Raw genomic sequence first — 27902 nt, 5'->3', positions numbered from 1 at the left:
TAATAGCTTTCTTACACATGCATAGCCGGGAAGAGGGAATGGGACATACCCCAGCCTCTGTGGATGAATCCTCCTCCATCTCTCTCAGGCTGTACCTCCACCTAGTTTGGCTTCTCCTTATGTAGGCGCTGCTCCTACCCCTTCATTAGCTAGCACAGCCAACTCAGGTCCCCATGTCCACCTCCTCCACGGTCACCCTCCCTGAGGCATCATCACACTGGAGCCAGAATTAATATCTGCTATGGTGGGATGCCCTCAGATCTTAAACACAGAACAACAGAACAGAAGTTAGTGTGTGTGAAAACCCTTCTGGATGATAAGAGGACACATTTTCTATGATGCAGGCTTAGATAGAGGAGTTTCAACATTTTTTTCCAGGATATTTTAATTTTCATTGAAAAATGAGAACTTTGCTTATTAAAAGCTCATTTTTCCAACTCATAGATTTTGAAACCTTCAGCTCAGCACCTTAGTCTCTGAAGGTTTCAACTGATTCTATAGTGTCTTGGTAACTTTTGTGTCAACAAAAAGAGATCAAATAGAGATGATCAACTTATTTAAAATGCAGCACATTATAGAAGAGGCGGTAATTCCCCTAGGTCAATACTCTTCCGGCCTGGATTCAAATTTTGTTGATCTGTTTCTTTCCTGTGTTTAGGATCAAAAGAAAATGGCTAGAATTTTAATAATATTTTTTGAAAATTATATACTTTTTGTACTGGAGTAAATAGTTTTAAAATAAAATTGTTTTATACGGTCATCTGGTTTGTCTTTCCTGGCTTTGTGCATAATTATGAGTTGAACATATGTTGTTTTATATTACGAAACCACAGAAGTGCCTGTGCTACCCTAGAAAAGAGAATTCTATTGTCCTATATTGAAATGGCTAGAATGTTGGGCTAAAAATATTTGTATAGCATTATTATTGCAGGAATTGCCATGGCAACCCAAGTGACAGTATTAAGAATGACACCATAAGCCCAATACTGCCTCACTTGAAGTTGCTAAAGAATTCAAAGTCACATAAAAATAAATTATTTATGTATTCATATTCAAAGCAGGAAAATGTTCTCATTATTCAAAGTCTAAATCAAAAAGCTGACCATAATAATGATGGTAATTTATTTTTCTTCAGATTTCCAGTGCATGGAACCACTAGGTATGGAGTCAGGAGAAATTCACTCTGATCAAATCACTGTCTCCTCGCAGTACAGCGCTATCTGGTCTTCAGAAAGGTCCCGGCTAAATTACCCTGAGAACGGATGGACCCCAGGGGAAGATTCTAGCAGAGAATGGATACAGGTAAAAAGATAATGTTTTAAAGATATTATTAATAATATTCTGAGGAGTTTATTGAGTGTGGAGCATGCAAAAGAAAGAAAAAAAATAACACAGTAAAGTAATTCTACATAATCTAAGAATCATTGCAAGTGAATAGCTCACATTCCCTATTAGACACCAAAAAAAAAGACTGACTCCCAAAGGTATAAAAAAAGAAAAGGTCAGGAAGATTAATTCTTCTGCTTCCTACGTCTATTGTTTTTTCAGTCTTCTGGGCACAAATAACAGAGATTTTGGTTTAGTGGAAAAGTCAATATTAGTTTAACATGCACTTAAAGTGGAATGTTCCAGTAAACTGAGCATGTGCTATGTCTCTAGCTGATTGCAGTTAAGCATTAATACGGCACGGTGTTTTTATGCACTCAGATTTCACCTCAGAAGACCTATGTCCCTTCTAGAATATGCTACACACAAAATGAGTTTAGCGTTCTCTGTCTAGTGGCTATTCTTCCATGTACATTAACACAACATTCATTAGCAAGATTGCTTTGGCTCTGCTCTGTTAATACAGGAGAAAACCTGCAAAGGTTTGACCCCACGAAGAGACTCCTTAAGTTCGGTTAGCCTATTTAAGCTTGTTTGGTAGTTGTCATCAGTCCATAGCTTAATTGCACATGATTCCTGAACAGGTCAGAATTATTCGTATGAATTACTGTATACAAATAATCCATACTAGCAGGCAAGTATTAATATCATAGGTGAAAAAAATACTGATTTGTCTCAACTGTAGGTTGACTTACACTTCTTAGTTGCGATCTAGATTCTATTTATGTTGGCAAAAGCTAAGAGAAAGACTTGAGCATATTAGATCAATATTACTAATATTGAAAACTTGTTCATATATTTGAAACATTCCTCCTGCTTCTGTTATTTTCTATAGGAAATTACTAACTGACATATGAAAACAATGCCTTATTAGCCGTCCACATGAATGTTCACACTGATGTTTCCTGTGAGGTTTGCTGTCTGCAAGAAAGCTTAAAAACATGTTAGTAAAGTAGTTAGTAAAGGGAAGAAAGAGGGGAAAATCTTCCATTTCTGATCCTTTGCACACAATGGGGATCTCAGGTGTACTGCTTAGGGGCCCCTACACATCCTGAGCTCTTGGCAAATTAGTAATCGTGTACAATAGTCCTAATCAGACTTCAGAGTGGCAAAAAAAAAAATCTGTGGATCCTTTTTCCTTACTTAGGAATAAATGTTAAAATCTCCCCAGCCTTATCTGAGTGCAAGCCTTGTTATTAATCATTGCTACTTGCAATTTGTGGAATGCACATGGAAAAAGCGTGGAATGCCTCAGAATCAAATTCCATATGCTTCATCTGGTTGGAGGGCCACCACTTTTTCTTTATTTCCTTCTTTTCTGCTGTCACTTACATATTTATGACTGGATAATCAAAACAAGAGAACTAGTTAAATCTCATTCATGTGTTCTGTGTGCATATTAATTTTGTTAAGTTATGATGGATACGTACATACACATATAGATTAATCCTTTCACTTAGAACTAGATCTTTCTGAGAAAAAGTTTCAAAGGACTTTTTTTAACCATTAACTGTTTTAATAACAAGCACATAACAGAATCCAAGCTACTCGGGGGTTTATGCTTAAAACAGCTCAGGGTATCTCAGGCCTCCTGCCCATGAATTTCTCAGCCTCCTTTGCCTTCTGCCATAAACCAGGATTCTCAGGTGCTGAAACAACCCCTGAGCATAATTTTGAGCAGCTTTACACTGCCTCCAGCTATGACATGAGCCAAGAAGTTGGTGGTTATTTGTATGCTGTACTGCTCACACGACAGCTCTCACCTCTTTCACCTAGCCCCTGGTTTGGAAAAAGCAGCATGAACTGTTTCCCTGAGCAGTCTAGCCCTAGGGCATCTCCTCCACTGCCCAGGGCCCATGTTGAGAGACCAGCACCCCCAAGGCAGACTTCATGACGGGCTGTATCAGCCTTCATGCAGAGCTGGGTCTTGTTTGCAAGACTGGGCCTACAAAGTCTTGTTTGAAGATTCATTGCATTGAATAGACGTGGTTAACACATGTTGCAGAACTGTTAATCTTTCTACCACTCAGCCTATGCAGCAGAAGGAACTGAGCTAGTTTGGAGACTGACTATGCCATCCTATGGCTTTTCACAAGGAACAACAGTTTAACTCATCTTTGGTTCCATTTGTGTCAGGAGAATATTAATTCTTATACTTATTTATTACGGTTTAATTCAATACTAACATTGCTAATTCAAACTTCCAAATGCTTTCCTGTTAAACTTAATTGACAGTCTTGAGACGGGTGCTAAGCTCTTCAGACCATCAGGCACCTCAATAACAGGGTCCTTGCATGTGTGAACTGCGATCTTCTACAAAGGCTTGATGCCATTGGCAGTAAGCACATGTTGCGAGTTTGTATCTGGATAAAATATTGAAATCCCATGTTTCCTCTGTACAAATATCCCCAGGAACAGATGTTCATCTCCGTAAGAGCCTAGAAAAAACCAAGGACATGCAACTAATAAAACACTCTGAAATCACCCGTTGAAAAAAATCATAATATTTTATAAAAAGAGAAAGACACTTGTATGTGAAGGACTGAGGTCACTTTGTTCTGTTTTGTTCTGTATGTTATTGTAAACTAGTCATTTATTTGAAGTATTTGCTTTTGTGCAGTGCAACATAAAATGGATTTTTGTTGCATAGTGCAAGAACTCTAGAAAATTTTCAACAGCAAAAAGCAGGCTGAAAGATACAGCAATGCTGAACTTGGAACTTTTAAAGTGAAATTATGCCTATATGCCCCTGTCTGAGAGACAAAGATTTTGTGTATATCAATATTCATTAATCATTTCATGACTGCAGGTTTACATACCTGCACACACACACTGCAGCTGGTTAAGTAGTGATGTCTGCCTTCAAACTGCTAATATGTATATGCAAGAAGGGCATATATATCAGATACGTACAATCATACATGGGCGAAGCAGCTTGAAAATTTGGCTCCAAATACCAGTTTCCTTAGTGTATCATTTTTTTTTTTAGTATAGGGGAAATATTATAGTTTTCCTTTCCCTTCCTTTTACCCCTCCCTTCAAGGTTAATGTTTTTGCTAAGACAAAAGAAACAGAAAACCTCAGTTAAGTATCAGCAAGGGGAGATTGGTATCTATAGAGGACGTCTAGAGGGCATGTGATATGATTGTCTCCTTTGAGGTGTTGACGTCTTTCAGACCATTTAGCTGAAAAGAATTGGGAAAATAATGTTGGCTTGTTGTTGGAAATGGATTTGCATGAATTCCATCTGTGGATGTGGAACCCATTCTTTGGTGGAAAAAATAGATTTCTCCTTTGTGGCTGACAAGGTACTAACTCCTGAGTTCATCTGAATGATGCCTGCTTACTGGGCTCTGCTAAGTGAAAGCTGTCTGTCCGTTCCTTTCCTTAGTTGTTTTGAAATAAATGTCAAAGCATAGGTTCAAAATATCCATAGCACAGTCACACCGTAAGTCTGCACAGTACTTTCTCTATTTTATTTTTACCCTCAAATACACTTTTTAAAATTGCTTGACTAACTTGAGATTTGGAGTGACTCCATAATCAGAAACAGAGTCACTCCAGATTGAATTTCTTCTTTAAAAAAACGTTAATAAAGTCTGTGGATTTTCTAACATGAATGGAATAAAGATATGCATGAGGCATGGGCTGCCAAGAAAAAGCATGAAGTTAGTTTATTGTCGTATGGGATATTAGCTCCTCAACCCTAAGCTCAGTCTACTTGTTTATTACACTTATGTTTCACACATTCGACTGCCCTTTAGTGTGCAATAGCATAATTTAAGATAAAAAGTAAAAAGAGCCCTTTAATTTAATCGGGATCAGGGAACTGCCATTGCAACGCAAGTCATTGTCCCTCATTAATGTATCCTTTCACAGGAAAAATAGTATAGTGTTTCCATTTCTGTAATCTGAACAACAAACACGTTAATAGGTATCAATTACCAGCCAGTTTCAGTACTTAGAACCAGTAAGAAGGCCAGTGTGAGGGTTTCACATCTGGTTTTAGTGAAACTGTTCCTGTCTGTGGTATTTAAAATTTAAAGAACTCCTGTTATTGTGCAATTGGGAATCCTAGGGGAGTACAATGTTAATGAAATCCATAACGTGCAGGGATTTTATGATTGCATTTTCAAGGCATTCCTTCAAAAGGGACAACTGATTTCTGCCATGGCAGCAGTAATTGTGTTTTTACAGAGTAGATTTAATGTTTGCATTTAAGAACAGCAGTTACGTTTGCACTCGTCAGAAAAAGAAACATGCAAAACCTTTATATTTAGGGAACTTTCTGCATCTCATTTTTGAAGCCTTTGAGCGGGAGCCATGGGCCACTGTGCGTGGCAAGCCCTTGCTGCTCGGGGATGCCCCGACGGGTCGTGGCCAGCAGCCGCCCAGGGCAGCGCGGGAGCGGGGGTGCTCCAGGAGTTGCGCCTTGCCGGAGAGGTGCCGTCAGCTAAAGACACTTGAGACCCACGTGTGTCTGGTTTTGAAGGGAGACTGATTGCCTATTACCAGGGTCACTGGGAACCTGTGCTATCATCAATCCTCATAATGGTGTGGGTTTTCAAACCCGCAGGGAGCAACACCTTCTGGGTACTTTTACTGCGGAACCTGTATGTTCTCTATCAAAATGTTTCTTCGAATGCATATAACACAAAACTTTACACTCCCACCAAGCTGGATGATAGTTGCTGGGTGGCACAATTTTTCTCTCATCCTGTAACACTGAGCGAGACCTCCAGCTTGCCCAGAGAGCAAAGCATGTTTGTTAATAACACAAGATCTTCAGTTCATATTATGGCTGGGCTTGGACAGAACCATAAATCCAGCTTTGAGAATCCTAGTATCAGATCAAAACTTTGCAGCCATAAACCAAGAAGCACTACTCTGGTATAAACACAAGTTTAAAGCCAGTTCAAATTTGTTTAAAAAAGGTTAACAGCGGGTTAACATAAACAGACATTATACCCTGGGTTGGGTATTATCTGTCATTCTGCAGCTGACATAAGGCCATACACCAAGATGGACTCCTTGTTGTCCGTTCTGGCTAATATGACACAAAGGGCTAATCCAGCCCAAATTTGTACTGCTGGGTTTTTCAGCAGGGCACAGGTCTGGTATCACGTGGAAATGGCCGGAGTCAGCGGTTGGCGCCGGGAGCGGGTCTGGTCGCTCCCTCTGGCCTCTGCCTGCTCAGCTCCACCTCGTTCCCCACCCATCCCTTGGGCGCCTACGGCTCCTGCAGAGTATGCCGCTAGACCTCCAGAGAATAGACCTTTGGGAATATCAGCGGATGTGGTGCAAACTTCTCCCTCTGTATCTTGCAGCATTCAGGGATCTGGAGAGAGGCCGGAGAATAGGCCTCCTCAAAAAGCAACCTGGGAGATCCCTCCCGCCTCCACTGATTGAAATATCAGTTGTTTATTTAACACTAACTCTCCCGTGCAAGGAAAATACACTTCCATTGATTTAAAACACTTCTATGTATACACTACTTCACCAGAATGAGAGGGACCTCTGAGGTGGAATTTTCCTTCCACATTTGTCTTCATTCCTTCACATTTGCAGTAACCTACATTCCTTATTATTTGCTCCTTTGTAAGCAAAACCCAGAAGCATGCATCGCTGATACGAACTGGTATATAGATTAGTACAGATTTATTCCTGTAGCATGTCTGAAAATAGTTGCAGTTCATCATTCGGTGTCTGGACCTTTCATCTGTATCATAGCATATTTCCTTATCAGATATTCACTTAAAAATATAGTCAGTATTTATATATGCTGCTGCACAGCACATTTGTTTCATTAACAGCTTTATTCTTACACCAGGAAGATGTTTAGGTTGACTGTACCAAGCAAGCTTATCTAAATATTTCACATGAAAGCCCAAGGAAGTGCAAGTCAACAATGCCTGTCATTTTTATTCTTATTATTTCTGTTTATTTTGGAGTTTGATATTGCAGTGAAGTGCTTCACATTACTGCACAGAATAACATGAAACCTGGGAAACCTCAGCCTCCCAGTTCTCCTAGCCTTTGAAGGACTGCCTGAGAGCTGAAGTTCAGCGGCTTTGCGGCGGGACTTGCCCATCATTAGGGAGCACACTGACATGAAAGCACAAAAACTGTCAGTCCATTGTCTTCTCTACTGCTTTAGAATACAAGTCATGTATTTGGTTCATGTCATTTTACAGTTCATAACTGCACTCCAGAAATTACAAAAAGCAGAGTTAGCTTTGTGTGGAAAAGTGTTATAGTTATCTTACGGTCTTAGCATACTTGGCACATGGGCAAAGAATGACAAAAGAATATTCCTTTCTAGAAATCACAGCCAGTACAGACTGTGACACAGCGCAGAACCGGGGTTAATTGACCCAGCAGGATACATTCGTACCTTTATTTACTGTGACATGGGAATAAATGGTAGAGTTTCACAAAGGCAAGTACTGAAATTAGACAAGAAGGAGAGGGAGAAATAAAAGGGCCTTAGAAAGTATGAAGTTTTTTTGATTATTCAAAGTGCTTTAAGAGCTATTTTACTACCAGAAAGTTCCCAGCCATAGATTTATCACTCTGGGAAAGCTGAAGGGATGCTCAGAGAACTGTGCAAAACTCTTGGCAGCCTTATTACTCCAGAAGTGCAGGTGCAAAACGCAGTTTAGAAGAAAATCCTCTCTACCTCCCTCTGACATGTTTCAGCATCAGCCCTAATACAGAGGGGAGTCTTGTGTGGCGTCGAGCAATCCTGCGTGCAGCATATGGAGGAGCAGCAGAAGCAGAGCCCCTCCGAGCTTCCACTACCAGCCTACTCATTACAATAGTTTCAGTTCTTTCAGGGGATCCATTATGCAGAGATCTGAGTAGTTTGAATATAACTCTGTAATTACCTATGCATCCACTTCCCAGTCCAGCCCTACATCCCCTCAACGGCTGCAAGACAGATGGCCCTTTAGAGCTGAGATAGCAAATTAAAAATGTGTCCAGCAAAAGCACTGATTCAGCAACTACTAAAATAATTTTGTAAATTTATCTCACTTTTACTAGTTGGTTCCAGGAGGGAAAGAAATTAAAACCTTTAAATATGGCTTTAAACTAAACACCACAGTGTTTTTTTTAAAATCACATCGTTCTCTACTTTCACAGAAATTAAAACCACTTGAAAAACTCTGTACAAAATGATTCTTCTCTCTCTTTTTTTATCTGTTCAATAGGTTCACATGTTTGGCTTGACTCAAAACATTTGTTATTGTTTGCTGTTTTTTAAACTGCCATTAAGCCAAAAAATCAGTTGTTTGTGCCATTCTGCTTGGTAGGGGAGCTCTCTCCCAGACGTCTTGCAGACCCCGTGAGGGCTGAGGCAGCCTTGCCCACCCAGCTACCAGGGACTGCAACACATCTGCTCCACCACAGCCAGGACTTTCTGCAGATGTGAAGGCAGGTATCTCAGAAGGAGGTTTTTTTGAGTCCAGCAGAAATAAATTAATCTACAAGACCAGGCAGGTGTCAAACTGCAGATGAGGTAGAGCTCAAGGCTAGAACTTAAGTGACTAAGGGTAGTGGCTAGAAACACAGCCTTGGGTAGGAACGCACAGCTGAGGCATGTTATAATAAGTAAAGTTGTTACTGAGCTAAAGGTCTCCGTTCTCACAGGGCCGACCCTGGGTTGGAGATGATAGGTGTGCTGCTGAGTGCTTTGCAGAGACGATTGTGCATTTGTATTCACTCTTTCCACACCTGCACAGTAGTATGATGCTGAGTGTTCATGAGTCCTGTGGGCCCTTCCCCATCCTATGCTCCAGATTTTCTATTGCTGAGCTGTTATTTGCCTCCCTGGTCCTTGTGTCATCCTGCTTTTCTGTCCCAGTTTAATTCTGTTCTGGCCATTAGGTGACGTTTTCACAGCAGTAGCAAGATAGGTAAAGTGGAAGGATAAATGAGATTTCTTCAAAGTGGTAAATATCTGCCCTTTAGAAAGCAATTTGTCTTCTTTCCATGAAGAAAGAAAAAAAAAAAAGAAAAAATATTTCAACAGGGAAATACTTCCTTTTTTGTTTTACCTCTAATGTTTTAATGTTTTTATTCAAGGTTTAAAAAAAGTCTTTAAAAAGGCATCAGAGTAAATTACTGTCTGATTAAACCTACTAACAGAGAAAACAGTTGACCAAACATTAAGCTGAGGTTTGGTTTCTCTGTTTTCAGGAACAACTGGCTTCTCATCAGAGAAGCACTGTTTATACATAACTTCTACCAACCGGCTGTACCTATGTAGTCTGGTCTTTCTCTTTGTTGCAGCCTCCTGTGTTGAACACGTTGGGCCAAATTAATTTCTGCTGGGGATCCTCTGAAGTTGCCTGAAAGATCCATTTGTACTCTCACATATAAAACCCGGGCATATTTTAGCAGGTCGTATTTAGGTTATAGATTATCGTACTATAGACTAAGGTGGCTTTCAGCCTTAACACAGACAGGAGCAGGCTCTTCCATTGCAAATCCTACTAAACTCGAGCTATGGGCCGACGGGCTGACACAGCACAGAATAATTCTAAAATGCCCTTATCAGGCCATAAAAATTAACTCTCCATAGGAGTGTTCCCCCCTTTCATGATATGCTTAACTAAGAAAATACATCCTGTGTTTATTTTAAAAAGCCACGGCACTTAAAAATCGATAGCTTTGCTCTTTACATAGCTGGAGATAGAGCAACTTTCAGAGAGGCCAGGTGGGCGTACACAAACCAAGCACCATTCTTTGGCCAAAGAAACCCTGGAAATGAAAACCCTGCGGCTGGAGTTTGAGCAGGCTTTGTTGAGAGAAGGGCAGAGCTGGGGGCTGCCACTCTCCCTGGTTTGTTCTAGCACCAGAGGGAAAATTCTCCGGGTGGCCACTGGCCTGCACAATCCCTGCTGCTGTCCCCCTTCCTCCTCCGGCCGGGGACGAGAGCTCTGCTCTCAGCAGCGGGTCTGCCAGACCTCACCCCAGAAGTATTTCGTCTATTCGTGTGCGTTTCCTCAGACCTCTGAGGGACATACCACGGAAAAACCAAAATTATCTTTGCATGCATAGTCTTTGTCTCTCATTTTTCCCTGCACATTTACAGCACCCTCACCACACCATCTAACTGCAGCTACCTGACATTTTTCTAGAAGGTAGCAGAAACTCATATTTTAAAAAAGCAGCGACTTGCTTGGTGACCCAGTAGTAAATTAAAATCATCATACACAATGTGTATGAAATAGAAAATCGAATTTTGGTGCAACAAAACTGACAGTTCCATTTAACAGAGAATAAATGAATGCAGGCTCCTGTGGATGACTGACTGATTTAAAGAGACTGTGACAATTTTCCAAGATGAGAAAGCTGATCACAAGAAAATACATATATTTCTATGTGACACAGGATATACACCTGTTCCAATTGCCAGTGAAATTAGCCTTAAAAAGTATTAAATCTCAGACACTGGCACTTTTTCCCCATTTTGTTGCTATTTTTTATAGAAAACTCAAAGCCTGAACTTTCAAAAATATCTAAGTGTAGCAAATTCCAGTGATTTCAGTGGAACTCTCTCAGAACACAGTGATTGCATGGTCAGATCCTGCATGGTAGATCATCTCCTCACCAGCTTCCTACCCAATTAGCACAGGTATGCCGCGAAACAGGGAGAAGCCGAGATTATTTCTGTGCTCACGCATGTGTAATATTCTACTTACATTCAAAATACCAAAACATATTATAAATGAAGTCCTGCTGCCTGTACCCTCTGATTTCAGCAGGATAGCAGCTGGCAAAAAAAAATGCTACAGAAAAACTTCATAGGCAAAATTCAGTGTTTTCCACCCAAAGCCCAGTTATTCACATGTGAAGCAGCCTGATAGAGAAGCCTTGGATTACTTGTTTCCCATTTGTGCATTAGTTGCTCAGTACACTCGAGGGAACAAAAGTCCTACAATTATGTCCTTCTCTCAGAAAAGAGTGGTTCTGCGAGTATTGCTATAGAGTTTCCCTTTTCTATAGTTTCTAACACAAACTAGGGAAGGTTACATTCAAACTGCACTAAATAGTTGTCTTCATTCCAGATCAGAGGATTAAGCTCAGGTTTAAAATTAAATGTAAATTACAAATAAGTATTCAGAAAACGTTAATTAAAAGTATTACGTTCCTGACTCATTTATTGCTCAGCAAGGGTTCCTAAGCATCTTAGCTGGAGAAAGGGGCCATTCACATTCCTCCTTTTTTGACCAAGTCATTGTACATGTCTTAGGTTATCCATTTGCAAGTTAATGTAGTGCTGAAGCAAAGGTTTTCATTTTAAAGAAGTAATATTTCACAGCAAGATATGCTCCTGCAAGACGTAAAACAATCTTTTTCTAAAGCACTGGGAGTTAATCAGCCTTTCTCTCCATTGCTACGGAGAGGGTTCAAATGGCATAAGATGCTGATTACTTAGATCCCGGACTCTATAGAAATCCCAATACGGTTACATTTTCCTGCCTTTGTTATTAGAGTTTATTGTATCTTGGTGTTCAGGTTTTCAGTACTTTTCAAGTAAAAAAATAAATTAAGCAGAAGGTATTTTCTTAGTCCTCTGAATAACGATCGTGATACATCAGAGCACCACATGAATGTGTAAGGTGGAGCTTGCAAATGAATAGCAGAAGGATCGTTCCCTATCACTGCTTGGGCACTGGATGCGTTTCATACAGTACAGCAAGCCCATTTAGGGGAGCGTTGCGTTGCCCTTGCTTTTAAAGCGAACTCCTTCAAAGACTCACACTAAAAATGTCCCACAGAGCTAATGTGGACCAGTGGTAGCGCTTCCCCCGGCCCACTCGCAGCATTTCTCTTTCATATTTGATCTTTATAGTTTCCATACTGGAGAGATTTGGTTTGCTGAATTCTGGAAATGTCTCAAGTTGAAATGCTAGTGTATTAACCTGCTGTACTGAGTCTCTTTTGTTTCTCTTTACCAGAGTGCTGCTTGCCAATTTTTACAACTACAGCAGATTTTACTATTCAAACAGAACCAGATGGAACACCAGTTCAAAGAACATGTCAGAATTAAATATTTCTTTTTTAATTAGTTGCTTCTGATTTATGCAAAAAAAAATTAACATAAGAGTGGGAGAATGTGCCATGAATCCAGATGCAACACAACCCACACAAGCATTATCTTTTCTCTGTCAGAGACACAGAGGCCTTTTCTTTCTTTTTTTCTTGTCTTTTCTTTTTTCTTTTTTGTTTCTGGATTTCATTTTTCTACACTTTCTGCATCTTTTCCTTCTCAAACCAGCCCCATAATGATGACTGAAGTTCTCTTATGTTCATCAGTTATATTTTTCATCATTATCTTAAATTTTCTCTTGTAGAAACTGGCTGATTTGCGTCTAAAAAAAAATTACTGTACTCAGTACTGCAATCCCAGCGTCAGTATCCCAGTGTGATAGCATCCTTTGAGGCCATTCTTTGTTTTCATTTGGGGGAATCTTTACACTTACGTTCTTTTCTGCTGCAGAAAAGGATTTGGGCAGAAGGTGAAGATTGTGAGGAATATTTCAAGTGCTAAAGAAAGTTCATTTCCTTTTTGCTGCCAAGCATTCCTGTTTCTTTGGCATGAATGTTTGCTCATCTTCTCTTTCTTGCTTCCCCATTTTTGCCAAGTCACATAAGCATCAGTTCAGTAAAGCATACCGACTGAGGACAGTTGTTAGGCACGGACTAGAAGTTGAGCGTGTGATTAGCTGCTTTCTCTTCTGGGGCTTTCAGGATGTTGCTGTCAAGGTCAATGAGAAAGAACTTCAGTGACTCAGGAGAGATCTTACTGACAGCAATATTTTCTCCTCGCTTTCTTTATGGAGCTGCCACAAATATCACTGAGAATTTTGCACAAAGATCTGAGATGGTTTACAGCCTTAAGTATTTTCACTTAAACCCCGGATGAATGTTTACACTCTGACATTAAAAAAAGAGTTGTGATCTTTTAATGACTACTCATTTCAAGGAAAAAGACTTTTGGAAGTAATATTCCAACCAAATTAATGAAACTATTTTCAGAATTCCTACTACAGCCTGTGCCATTTTTGACCTAGCTTTATCTTCTTCTTTACTTAAAGCTCAATAAATAAAGGAATTAAGTGATAGTTGTATATACATCATGGGAGAACATGACTGGTTAAATCAACAGCAACACCTAATAGAAAAGATCAACTCTTGCTTAATAAAATATTTGACAGAAGAACAGTGAAGTGTCACAACAGTTAATCTGACCCAGAGCACTGTATGCGATGTAGGGAAATGACACAGTTCTCTAAAAATATTTACTTTGGTATGTTGTGTCAACTGATGGATTATACAGCTTTTCAAGCCACAAGAGATGCCCACAACAAAAAGCTTCCTGTTGTTAATCAAACTCCAGCACTTTGTCCTTTATTTTCTCAGGCTGTTGAACAGATCTACAGTAGAAGTGTTAAAAGCTGGTAAAACTGCTCCCTTGATACAGCTTCCTCAATGACTGTATTTTATTTAGCAAGGCAGATTTTCATTCTGAAAATAAGGTCTTCCATACTATGACATGGTTATGTATGACGACAGGAAACAGCAATATTCATTTCAAGTCGTGCATGTTGTAAGTTGTTCCTTACCCAGCAGTTTACTAAGATTTGCTACATGATATATTGTGCAGAGCTAAATGTTATTCTTTTTCTTTCTCCTTAACTGGTTTCTAATAAAATGCGTATGCCACCCCTTGCATATCTATGTCTTAAAAATGTGTCACCCACCCATATTTTTCAGAGACAGTAAGACAGCAACAAAAGTATTTTTCGTGGATGCTAGAAGGTATTGCATAATCAACGGAGGAGAAGTAATTCCTATGTAGAAACAGCCAGCGTCTTACAGTATGCTTTCACAGGAAAGAAATTCATTTTAAAAGTAGGAAAAACTGGGGCTTTTTTTACATGAACATTTCTCTCCTGGAAAAAAAACACACACTTGAGATGTTCCTCATTTCTTGTAAGTTAGGGACCAATTCTTATAGGCAAGTGTCCTCCCAGTCTTGTGCTTACCAATAAAGGTGGTCACACCGCAACACAGGCAGTCAGCAAAGGCTGTGTTTTTGGATAAGGCCCTAAGGCATCATTTTCCAGAAGAGATATGGGTTTTAATCTGAATGAAAGTGAATAGAATGTGAAAAAAGAAGTAGAAATACACTGTTGTTAGTTAGTCAAAGCTAAAACTCTGGTCATGGAAATGAAATGTCATGATTTCAGGTTTGGAGAGAGCTGCCTATCTCAGATCACAGACATACAGCATGCAATAGCTTACAAAATCACTTGCATCCTCTAAAATAAATACCAGATGTTTGTTTACCATATGTGCAGAAAGTTAAATGTCTAATAATTGCAGGGAAATGCATTTGATGTTCATCTTCAAAAGTCCTGTATTTCATCACCACCTCTCTCCACAGTTCATTTTAACATGAAACACAAGCTCTTGAAACAAAAAGGACAAGAAGCCCAAAACAAAAAGGACAAGAAGCCCAAAACAAAAAGCTAGTTGTTAAAGATTTGTATTACTATCTCAGCTGGAGGAGACTAGATCTGAGAAAAATGGATTAGCCCTGGTCATCATAACACTTGGAGACCTCTGTGGAGAGGATGTACTAAGCTGACTGGAAATTACACTGATAGTTGGACTCTATAAGCATAAGCCTCCAAAAAGCATGAGAACTCGTATCTGTTTGGTGACACAGCTGTACTAGAGCTGCTGTCCTTTACAACAATTCCTCTAGATAGCATAGTACAGAAGTCTGTGTCTTACTACAGCTGCATTATGGTACCTTCAGGTTCCAGTTGTTAATAGCAGTTGATATGGTTGAACATCAGCTCTGAGCAGTTCCTGAGACATTTAGAATATGTATTTTATGCATTTTACAGAAGGTAAACTTTCAAAAGACATTGGAAAGAAACCAAAATACATCACAAAGTGATTAATAAAGGTGAGCTTTGCAGCCCCTTACGATGTGTCATGCAGTTTCCAAAGTAGTCTTCTACATAATTTATTTCTATCACCTCACTTAGAGAAGAAGATCGGTAAATTTAGAGCTTGATTTACAAACATACTTAGGCACCACAGAGGGGTGCTCAGTGTTGCAAATCTGTTTCTGTGCACCTGGAGAGGAGCAGTTCCTCCAGAGGCCACTGCAGAGAACTGTCAAAGGGAGGAAAATGCCTTAACCTCTACCTCTCTCCTGGACCACTGCATTGAGTCAGAGTTAGTACTTACAAACTCCAACCCTTCTGCTTCCCTGCTGCTTAACCCCATCTTTCTTGTTTGCACTGCTCCTTTCTCACAAAACACTGGTGGAGAACCTCATGAAGTTCAACAAGGCCAAGTGCAAGGTCCTGCACATGGGTCAGGGCAACCCCAAGCACAAATACAGGCTGGATGGAGAATGGATGGAGAGCAGCCCCGAGGAGAAGGACTTTGGGGTGTTAGTTGATGAAGCACAACATGACATGTCAATGTGCGCTTGTAGCCCAGAAAGACAACCATATCCTTGACTGCATCAAAAGAAGCATGACCAGAAGGTGAAGGGACGTGATTCTGCCCCTCTATTCCGCTCTAGTGAGATCCCACCTGGAGTACTCCATTCACCTCTGGGGCTTCCAACATAAGAAGGACATGGACCTGTTGGAGTGGGTCCAGAGGAGGGCCATGAAGATGACCAGAGCACTGGAGCACCTCTCCTATGAAGACAGGCTGAGAGAGATGGGGTTGTTTAGCCTGTAGAATAGAAGGCTCCAGGGAGACCTTATAGGAGCCTTCCAGTACCTAAAGTGGGCCTACAAGAAAGCTGGAGAGGGACTTTTTGCAAGGGCATTCAGCAATAGGACAAGGGGTAATGGCTTTAAACTGAAAGAGGGTAGATTTAGATTAGATATAAGGAAAAAAATTTTCACAGTGAGGGTGCTGAGGCACTGGAACAGGTTGCCCAGAGAAGCTGTTGATGCCCACTTCCTAGAAGTGTTCAAGGCCAGGTGGGATGGGGCTTTGAGTAACCTGGTCTAGTGGAAGGTGTCCCTGCTCATGGCAGGGGGCTTGGAACTAGGTGATCTTCAAGGTGCCTTCCAACCCAAACCATTCTGTGATTCTGTGGTTCTATGAAAGGTTATTCTTTTTTCTTCTACCAGCTTCTGAGCAAATACCCTTTGACATGTGGCAGGTCAGGGGTTACAGCTTGCTTTTTCAAGGGGTTTAAAGCTGTAGCATGCAGCTGAACACTTGAGCCATCAGCCTCCAGGCGCTCCGGGAGAGGACTGCTGTTGACATAGTTCCAGTTTTCAAGAAGCACGTAAAGATCTGCTGATCCGGAAAGAGCGTATCTATGTGAAGAGATGTTCTCCCTAATGACAAGCGATGCCCCCCTCCTCCTGTACTGTATTACACAGTTACTGGAGCCAGGAGTGCTAATAAGGTTGCCTCTTCCTTACGTATAGGCAATAAATTACAGGTCTTCCCAGAGCCTCTTTCTCTCCCAGTGAACTGTTAACTTCTGGCAGGAGAATTTCCGCCGACCTGTTGAATTCTGCCATGTTTTAGGAATGAAGTGTCTAAATCCTTTGTGTGTTTAGAACTTAGTTCTGGGCAGTGTGATAGATGCTGTAGGATATTCAGTGCCCCAAGAGTTAAGGGAATGTACTGAATGCCAGCATTTGGACTGAGCAAAGTTTAGGTGCCTGAAGTTCTTTGATGGGACAAGCCTGAGTCTCCTGCACGGTCAGTGACCAGTAGCTGTAATTGTTAGCTCAGGCATCAACTAATCAAACCTTCCCTTAAACCCCGAGGTTAAACTTTAACTTGGCTTCAAATACCTAGAACTCTTGTAATAGGCCATTGCTTGACTTTATTCACAATGAAGTACTTACTGTATATTAAAAAGCCCCTACTAGCATCATTTCAAATCAGTTGGAACGGTACAGGCTTGGGACCCTAATCATTTCAAAACTGAAGAGCTGTTTCAAATTGTAAGAGAAGCAGATCATTTAAATAACTTAGCTCTGCACTCCCTCAGACTTCCAGATTTTCAAGTGCACTTCAGCCTGGAAGTGAATGTGGTATTGGACATAACTCAGTGCAGCACACTTTACAATCAGCAGAGTACAGTTTGGAGAGCATTTGAAGTTAAGCTGAGATTGCTCAGCGCAATGATGCCCAGATTCCCCCATTAACTTTCAGATTGCAACAATCTAACATCTGAGACTCTCCAGTTGCTTTAAATCACTTGATTGTTTTTGTAAGGCGGTGCTGGGATTTTTTATTTTTTTTTAAGTCTGATTTTTTTTATCACTACAAAACAAAATGTAGTAACTCACCCCTAAAGACAAGGGCTAAAATGTCACATGTAGACTTTACCAGCCTTAAAACTGGGGCAGGAGCTTTGCCCTGAAAGCTAGTTCTATCTGTCACATACAAGGCTGCTATTCTTGTGTTGGAAGACTTCAAAATGCCTTGCATATGACATGGGCATTGAGAGAGCAGCCAGTCTGTCCTCAACAGCACTTTCTTCAGCCTTTTGAGAGAGAATGCAGAGCATGTCAATTCAACTGCTCCAGCGCCTTTGGATATATGACATACATCCAGGAAAAAGGATGCCTGTGGGACACAGGGGACGTATATTCTCCATCCTGCATACTTTGGAAATAATGAAAAAACCTGAGACATGGGACATTCACTTGAGAAAGGTTAATTCAATCTATTATCCTACTAAAGTCTGGACAACTGAAATTTAGGGGAATAAATTACTCTAATATTTTGTGAAGAGTGTCATTTTATATTGAAATTAAATGGTTTGCTCTAGGAAACAAAGAGAAGGTTCTAGTTGCAGGCAAAGAAGGTGATGAATTTGATTTTAATTGGTTTGTTGTTATGGCTAAAGAAAGGCTGTAAGGAAATGGCAGGTGTTTCAAAGCTGTGGTCACAACTTGGCTGTGAGAAAGTTTTGGCAGCTGGACTTGTGCCCTGGGAGAAAGGTTTCTTTTGCCAGCAGAACTGATTTGAGTCGCTGCACTCCTGCACCCCACACCATCCTCCCAACCATGCCGATGTATCTTCTGTGATGCCACATGATGAACTAGATCAGGAAACAGATCTGGATGACAAATAAATAACTGGGGGAGGGGAAGGTTAACCTAAATCACTTGTCCATTTGTTTGCAATGTAACTGCATGGGGGAAGGAGAAAGAGAGAATAAGTGAAGAAGAGAGAAGGCCTCTAACACACGTTCATGTGCACACCGTAGGACTCATTTCTCCAGCAAGTTCAAAATGCCATTATTTTCTATTTGTTAAAGTTCACTGACAGCTGGAACAGAATTATTGCACTTGTGCTAATGCTTCTTTCTGTTTTCTTCAAATACATCATATGGTACAAGCAACTCATTTGCCTTTTTCCCAACAAAATCACATAGCTATTTGTAATTATTTTGTGACTAACTAATACACCATGGGATTCTTTTCTCCTCTTCTGTCTGCAAGTGATGAGCTCCTGGGTTTTAGCAGAATTCTTGTTATCATTCCCGAAGTGCACAACTTTGATACTGTACTATTTGATTTCACCGCATTTCTAATACTCCAGTCCTCAGGGTCAATCAGTTCTCACTGCATGACTCTCCCCTGTGTTGACGATGCCTTGCAGCTTTGTGTCCTCAGTGAATTTCATTAGCATCTATGCAAGGTAGTTAGTGAAAGCATTAAGTAAGATTGTTCACCAGACTGGTCCTTGAGGAACCTCTCTAGTAACTGCTTTGCAGTCTGGTGGTCCTCGCTCGCACTGGTGGGGTCTCTGGTTCCTCCCCCACAGAGGGAAGACAATTCTCTGGCATGTGAACAGCCCTCCTGGCTAATTAGGAAAATGTTCCCGTCTCCTCTGATGACACTGTTTATAAAAGAGGAGATTATAGCTATGTTATTAGCGACAACATGCTGCAATTTCCTTTATATAAAATCCTTATTATCTTTGTAAAACGTGGAGGGGGTGTAATTTCATTATTACTGTTACGCTCTGAGCTGACTGTCCTCATGTCCCGATTCATTCCTTGCCACAGGTAGATCTAGGCCTTCTCCGCTTTGTTTCTGGAATTGGGACCCAAGGAGCCATCTCAAAAGAAACAAAGAAAGAATATTATCTGAAAACATACCGCGTAGATGTCAGCTCCAATGGAGAGGACTGGATTACACTGAAGGAAGGAAACAAGCCTGTTGTAAGTCTTTTCTCTTTTACCTCTCCTCGGCCAGGAAATAGACTATTGTACTGTTTTGTTACTCTCAGTTGTTAAAAAAGGAGGAATAAGGTAGGTTTACTCAGCTTGGTCAGGGTTTACGATATCCCAAATCCAAAAGACAGCTATTGTCTCAGTAGTAACAGGCCACAGAAATTGTTTACCCAAAGCCCAGAGCAGCTGAAAGGGGTGCAAGGTGCTGCCCTGCCTGTTGCACCCACCAGAATGTGAGTGGTTTGGGTCTCTTCCCTGGAGTGTGCTGCCGTTTCCCAGTTTGCCAGAGATTTTGAGAAAAACATTATGGGGAACCTTTCAAAAAATATGTAAGTCCCTTGCCTGCGATGAAGCTCTGGATATGCAGTGTGTCAGTGGCTCAGCTCCCTGTGCACAGCCATGCTGTCTCGCAGGAGTCCTAGCAAGTCATTAGTAATTTGTTAGACTTCCAGGCATCTCAGTGATGGGGGTCATGCAGACAGATAATTAGGCACATCTTTCCATCCTTATAGATTTTTATCACCTTTCCATTTATCAGTGGATTTGCTCTCTGTGACCTCCCAATGAAATAGCTTTAGACACTCATAAGAAAAATCTTCATTATCCGCTACCATGAGCATAAAGCTCGTTACTGAGAAGTCATTTCTGCTCCAACTCTCACAGGAATAGTCCCAGTGAGGCTGTGCCCCCCTTCCCACCTCGCTCAGGATGTGCCCGGGAGCAGCATCCCCAGAGGCTGCCAGGGGCTGATGCAATTGGAAAGGTTTTGTGGTACCTCCCTTCCAAATAGCTTTTTTGTGACCCTTCTGTGAGGACCGAGAAGAGCTGTGTAATATAAAACTCTATCAGTGTAACCCTATCTAGGTCTAAATATTTTGTTACTGGTTCGTCCCTGATTCATCTGTAAGTGCTATGCCAAGTCCACTACATTTATCTAATCAACAAGGTAGCAGTGTTTAACACATACATCTTTCTTCTTTGAACCACTTTGTAAAACAATAAAAAATGAATCCTGAAAGTTTCTCTTTGACAGGTATTATCCTGGTTTTACAGAAGAGGAACTTTAGAAGGTCAAATGCCACAATGTGGGCACTGTGTAATGATGTATAACGGTACAATAACTGACTTGCCCAAAGTCACAAGAGGAGCCAGTGCTGCGGCTGGTATGAGACACAGGGTTTCCTGGCTCTGGTTCCCGTAATCTGAACAAATGCCTCTTTCAAAATCAGACCATGCCTGATCTTCATTACCAACTTCAATTTGTAAACTCTCCAAGAGTGTATTTTACATGAGTTTCTATTGTACATGCTGTCCTTAATCAGAGAGAACACTGCCTAAACCTGTGTTATTTGTTCAAAGGGTTTATTAAAAAAATCAGGTTTCTAAAATGGCAATGCTTTGCTGTTGATCAGGACAAGAAAAATCTACACACCAGTCTCCCTCTGATATTTTTATTCATATGAACAGTTAAGGAGACGTGGCTGCTGAAGGAACAAAATCAGGCAGCCGCAGATCTCCTCAAGGAAGCCTCACACGAGTGTTGCACTAACCACACATAAGGAGTTGTGCACTTTTGAGAAAAGACTCATTTCCTCTGTCAGATGCAGACCTTGGGAAAACTACAGCAGGTCATCCCAGAGAAAAAAAGTTGCCGAAAAGAAACGTAGCTCCTTTCAAAATCTCTTGCTAGGTATGAAACTCCTATATTAAACCACTTGAGATATAACTGAGCCTGATGAGTTGAGAGCTGTGCGCTGCTGGCCTCCGCTCCAAATGAGTGCAGTTAGTGCAAGTAACAAACAGGAAGGTAGACGGTGTGTGCAAGAAATGGGAGAATCTCCCATAAAAGGAGAGGGGTTTGTATCCATGGAAAACAACAGGAAATCGGTACTCTCTACGTGAGGAAGCAGCAGGAAACTGAATCACCTTCTTTGGACTAGAACATTGCAAGGTTTCAGCTCTGCTAGGAAGGAGCGCGTCTGCAGGATCCTCAACATGAAAGCACAGCACAACCCTGTCCCTTCTTGTGGAAGTCTCATTGTTCGTCTAATCTGACTGTTAGCCTCAGGGGACGCAGAGAAAATCTTAGAGCCTGCTATATAGATTTTAAATAGACTTCCATCTCGGTGTGCAAGGAGAAAGAAAGTCTGAGTACTTGTTAAAAAGGATTTGAAAACAGAAGGTGTTTAACAAAGCAAGGTTTGCACGATACACTCTGCAAAACTCTTAAGCCCAAGGACAGCAAAATAATATATATTTTTATCCTAACTCCATGTAGGATTTTTATGTGGTCTAATTGAAATCCAAACCTTTAATTTGGGCCTGAGGTTCTGTAGCTTTTTGCATTATTCTATGAGTGTATGAGGAATAAAACTGCCCTAATGGGGCATTGAGGGGGGTCTTCCGGGACACGGCAGCCCTTGGGTGACAAAGGCCGGCGTATGTGATTCCTGCATATAGATCTGGGCATCAGGAACACCTCAAAACAGGCAGGCAGTGGACAGACCCCTGTTGCACCCGGGTGAGCTGCTGCTCTCGGGATGGCCCTGAGCTCTCCTGGTCTGCTCTGCAGCGCTGAGGTGTGTTACGGGGCTCTGCAGGTGGCAAGTATTTTTCAGTATCATCGACCACCTTACCTCTTCTTTTTTCCTACCCAAGGAAAGCTTATCTGTCTGCAAAACCTGTGTTAGGGTTTTAATGAAATAGTTCCCCACGCAAGACTCTTGTCTCATCGCCCCCCCAAAATAACCCTGTTAGACCTTGTATCGTAACTATCCGTGAAACACAGAATTCTAAACGCCATTTAAGAGAAAGCCTAACAAATATATACTTTTTCTTTCCACACAAAGGTGTTTCAAGGGAATAGCAATCCCACTGAGGTTGTTTACAGACCTTTTGCCAAACCAGTTTTAACACGATTTGTGCGAATTAGACCTGTGTCTTGGGAAAATGGAGTATCACTGAGATTTGAAGTTTACGGCTGCAAGATAACAGGTAGGTCTTGGGAAGGATTTTACAACCAAAGGAATTTATTGTGCCTATGCTGTGGGTTTTATTTTTATGTCACTATTTCTACTGTGGTCTGAATGCAGAAATGTAAAAAAAAAAAAAAAAAAAAAAAAAAGAAAAGAAAACACAGCAACTCAAACATCCACTGTTATCTGAATGTTGTTCTGGCATTATCTTTTAGATGTTTAGCTTTAAGAAGTGAAAAAAAAAAAAGGTTTAATTACTTCTCCTGCAATTATTTTACGGCTCCATGCAAAATACCTGAGATACACAGGTATTTTGCAAATTCTGATCTTGTTTTTCTTTACTAACCCTCCAGTCCCTCTCTCTCATGCCTGCTATTTGTAGGTAGTTCTCGGCAGGTTTCCCAAGGAACAAACATACATAACTAGGTTTAAAAGCATTGCAAGGTACAAACACTTAGACCCGAAGCCTGTTCAAGCAACTCAACAGATATAGTAAGGTTCCCGCTAGTGATCGGTATTGGAATGCAACTAATACTTTTCACAAAGCTGATTTAAAAAAAAAAAAATATCTGGCAGCATTTTATAGCTCTTAATACAGTTCATTGGCACTAATTTTTAATAGTTCTAGGGATATTTTTTCATCCCTTAAGGTGTTTCTTTAGTCTTAAAAATGTTTCTTAGGACTGGTTTCCATACAGCAGGAACATAAGCTTACTGACTACTACGTTATAGAATTCCAGGTTGTTCTGTGATATCTTTTCAGATTAGACAAAGGTAATATCAGCAGAACTGCTGTTACATTCTATATTGAGAATCTTCTTTCCTTCTTAGCAGCTTTTCCTACTTCTAATTTATATTTTTCTGGGACCATAAAAGAAGCAACTCTCTAGCTTCTGTGTCATTTGAAAAAGCCTGAGAGACCAAAGAAATACAGTAGAAAAATCTCGACTACAGCAATAAATCATATTTCACAGAACGTATAAAAGATTTCTATTTCCAACGTTACCAAAATTAAGTAATCTGCAACCAGGTTTTGGCTGATTTTAGAAGTTTTCTCTAGAGAAATATTGACAAATTCAGATGTGACCCTGCACCCTTTGCCTTAGCAAGAAGAATAGAAAACAAGAATAGAATAGGATTTTCTGATCCTTTTGGTTCCCATCAAGCCAGAAATACTTGTGGTATTTTGGTACTTCCTGCCAAAACTAGGATGTGCAAGTTTGAACAAATGAAAATTATATAGAAATCCAAAAAGATTATTTGGATATAAGAAAAAAATAAGTAATTGCTTATGATAGTTGAACCGACTGATGTGTCCTGTTTACGTTTTGGTGCTTGTTCAGGTTAACTATTTATTTGGGTTTTTTCCTCTGTAGATTATCCTTGCTCTGGGATGCTGGGTATGGTGTCTGGGCTCATTCCTGACTCTCAGATTACTGCATCTACCCAAGTTGATCGAAACTGGATCCCAGAAAATGCTCGCCTCATAACAAGCCGTTCAGGTTGGGCGCTGCCACCAACTACTCATCCATATACAAACGAATGGCTTCAAATTGACCTTGGTGAAGAAAAAAAAGTGAGGGGCATAATTGTCCAAGGAGGCAAGCACCGAGAAAACAAAGTATTCATGAAAAAATTCAAAATTGGCTACAGCAACAATGGATCAGATTGGAAAATGATCATGGATTCCAGCAAAAAAAAGATAAAGGTAAGGAGGAAAGAGCTGGACTAAAAAAAAAAAAAAAAAGTTGCATTTAAAAGAAAGCTTGCACTAATTTTTTAAACATCTATCTCTGACCTTAGAAAAGGCACAGAGTTGGGATGAAGCCAAGCAGGAGGAGTCCTAGGGCCGTAACCCTGAAAGGATGCTGTGGGAACGGTACCGTGCCTGAGGGCAGGAGCTGGCCTTAGGATATTTGCCTCTGTGGCAAAGGTTTTGTTTATTCAACAGCCTTGATTTCTAACACGGGTGGTGTGCCCCTGCGGCCCCGAGGTTACTGCAAAATCCCATGCAATGGTAATGTGCAACACTGCCAAAAAAGTAGAGGTCCCTCTGCAGTTTTTCCACAGATACTGAATGAACTTCTTTGAGATACTGAATTACTTTTCCTTTGCTTCTCTTTTGTCTGAGCTGTAGAATGAGAATGGTGTTATTTAACTCAATGGGGTACCTGTTGGATTTCTGAACTGCCTATTGACTGCTTTGAGAGCTTCACAGGCTCTCAATGGTCTGGTCCAGTCCCTCCACAAGAAAGTGATGGAGTTTTTGATGTGTTATCCCATCCCAAGTGAAAAGGACTATCATACTGTCACAAGTGAAGCATTTTGGAGGATGCTTGGGAAGAAAGGATAGCTGGTTCATAGATTCAAGCAGAAAATGCAAGACATTTATGGAGGGGGGACTAATGAATTGCTGGGTGAGATGTCAAGGAAAAGAAAATGAGTGTGGCTTAGAAAAATTTCTGGGAATGTACTTATTCGGGTTTGTCTTTGAACATAATGCTTTTCAGGACACAAATTGCACAGAGTGTTTAGCTTATTTACCCCGAATCCCATTCATTAAGTCTCCCATTCCATTTTGCTATCGTTACTTGCAAAGTACATTTTTGCCTCAAAAGGCACAACCATTTTTTAGTCCTCCTACCCTGTTCCTTGAGGAAAGCAGTGAGCATGCAGTCCTGTTCACACTGCTGCACCACTGGGATGATCGGGGAATCACATACCAAAATGTGCCCTCAAAAGCCAAATCCGTGTGGTGCTTGGCAGATGGGAATCCTGAGAGTTGCTCCATAAATCACCTGCGTTAGTCTGAAAATTAGACGTAAAAGCTTTTTTGCTATATAGACTCATCCATTGGACAAACCTGTGTTTCCCTAAAGGAAAAGCTGAGTGGGCCCAGGGATGTAGCTTTTCCAGGCACATTTGGTAAATATTGGACTTCATTCTCTCCTGTTTTAATCTCACTGAATATGTCTGCATTTTCTCACTTCTCATCACTTTTCATCATTTGTTTTGGGGATTAAAACTAAATGAATTCAGCCTTTGCAGTCAGCTCCTTTCTCTTGTTACCATGAGTTTTGACTTCATCATAAAGTGTGAAGAGAGTGTAAATCAACAATGGGATCTAACCATTTTCTCTCTAAAATAGATGTTGTTTTGACATGTACTTCTACACTGTGGCTCAACGAGGGAAAAAAATAATGCCATATGCTTTCAAAGCAGTGCGCCGTCTGCTGCATGGCTTTCTGTTTCCTAATACAAGCACTTGCCATCATTGTCAGAAGTTAGCAGTTTGACAAGAAAACTAGTGTGCTAACTAACGCACTGAGCCCATCCTCAGCTTTCATCACTACCAGAAATTAACTTTCAAGTTTAATGGAATGGGGAGGGCTGGAATTCAAATCTCTTGTGGCATAATTATAAACCTTCTCAAAAATTCAAGACTTTTAATAAACTTTCTTCTGAAGCACAAGTTTTCTTTAAAGAATATCAGATAAATCCCATGATTTGGGAGTCTGAGAGATTTAAAATGTTAGTACTGGAATGTAGTATTTTTAAATGTAAGTGGAGCTGGATGGGGCAGAATGCTATAATGAGTCACAGCAGGAGTGTGGATTAGAAACAGCCCTGTTATATGAAATGAAACACATCGTTTCACTCGGTTAAAATCTTGACTTTCAATAAACAAACAACTGCATTTTAGGAAAAGAAAGAGCAATGACAAGCTAAATATAACAACAGAGTATGTTCAAAGGATGCACCACCACCTTGTTTCTCAACCTGATCTTGTCATCCATGCCTGCAGCTCCTTTCACAAGACTACCATAACTCTTTCCTCTGTAGTTGACCCAATTTCTGCTATTTTTGAATGTGCAGAAAGTTTCCCCCTTTAGCCTAGCTAAAGCACTCAAAGGAGTGAACACCACTCAAATCCTCAAACCACCATGCAGAACCCCATTTTCATTTCAAGGTACAATTTGTATTTCTTCTCCATAGTCTTACTTAAGCTTACTCCATAAAGTCATCTTTGTCATACTTCTTTCCTCCTCCCACTTACCTGCTGATGACTTTTGGGGGCTTTTTCACACCTCCTCTCATCATTTCTGGTAAAAGAAACTTCTGACTATCCTGCCATTTGGAACAACCTTGTTAAATTTTTCTGCCATGTTTATTTTGATCTTAAAATATATTAGGAAGAATTTTTTTCCTCTCACAAGTTTAGCTTCTCTTTTGTTTAGCTATTATTCATTATAACTTATCTTTGTAATTAAATAAAGCAATTTGTGACATAGCCTGTATAAAAGACACTCATAAAGCGAAGTTTTACTGTATACTCTGCTCTCCTCCCCCACAAAGAATATCAGTACGTGTTTTAAATGAACAGTCAAAATTGAATCACAGGCAGCTCTGCACTACAAAGGACAATGATTCAATATAATTATGATTCAATATAATTCTAGATGCCTATTGAATTCTAATGTCTATGTGTCAGTACTCCAGTACTGATGTCTTTTATAAAACAGTTTTCATTATTATATGTTGCTATTAAGACTACTATTAAAAAGGAAGCAAGGATTCCTCAGATACATGTGTCTGTCTAAAATGGCATTCTTTATTTTATGTGGTAGGTAGCTTTTCTGATCATTTGCACGATATTGCTATTCAAATATAATAATATGTAATTGCATGTTAATTAGAGCTGACAGGCTATCTACATGTGAATTCTTGACAACTGTCTTCCAAGCACTGGCAGAACACCAGGTCAACCAGTGCCCCTTGACACCACCTTGGAGGTACAATCTCCCCTAGGAAATAGAAGCAGCATTAATGTTGAAGTGATTTTTTTTAATTTAGTTGGTCACAGTCCCCCCTCATTATTGGCTTTTGTGACTGGCACTCTAACCAATGGCCAGAAAGACTTGTGGACCATTGGTTCATAATAGAGAGGTGTACAGTAAAAACAAGCAAGGCTTTTAGGACTGCACTGAAAATATAAACAACAATCAGTATTATTACCTATGCTAGTTTTGTGCTTTGGGAAATAGGGCCAGCTTTTCCCATGGCCTTGGTTTTGTCTGCCCCCAGATCAATAGGAGGAATTCATTGCAAGTTGGGTTTTGTTCTCATCCAAAATGAAAGACATCTTGTGGTTTCTTCTTGAAGAAGGCTTCAGGCTTTGCAGCTATGAGTTGGAAGTGTCTTATAAATAGTGCTTCTAATCCCAAATTTAAACTCTAGTTCAAAGAAGACATTTTTTAATGTTTTGCCATTTAACT

General features: G+C 40.4%; 1 protein-coding gene across 1 annotated transcript in view; it reads left to right on the top strand.

Moving 5' to 3' along the window:
• Window positions 1-27902, top strand: part of NRP1 (neuropilin 1) — a gene marked incomplete at its 3' end in the record, with an annotated part of 111412 nt that overhangs the window by 60397 nt on the left and 23113 nt on the right. Inside the window, exons 6-9 of the mRNA XM_082014725.1 lie at window positions 1136-1302; window positions 19484-19639; window positions 22501-22645; window positions 24003-24334. Coding sequence (XP_081870851.1) covers window positions 1136-1302; window positions 19484-19639; window positions 22501-22645; window positions 24003-24334 — 800 coding nt within the window. The remainder of the gene's footprint in view (window positions 1-1135; window positions 1303-19483; window positions 19640-22500; window positions 22646-24002; window positions 24335-27902) is intronic.

This window comes from Phaethon aethereus, assembly GCF_964289735.1.
Source record: "Phaethon aethereus genome assembly, chromosome: 2".
Classification (NCBI taxonomy): domain Eukaryota; kingdom Metazoa; phylum Chordata; class Aves; order Phaethontiformes; family Phaethontidae; genus Phaethon; species Phaethon aethereus.
Note: the sequence above shows the minus strand (reverse complement) of the source record. Positions and strands in the feature narration are given on the sequence as shown.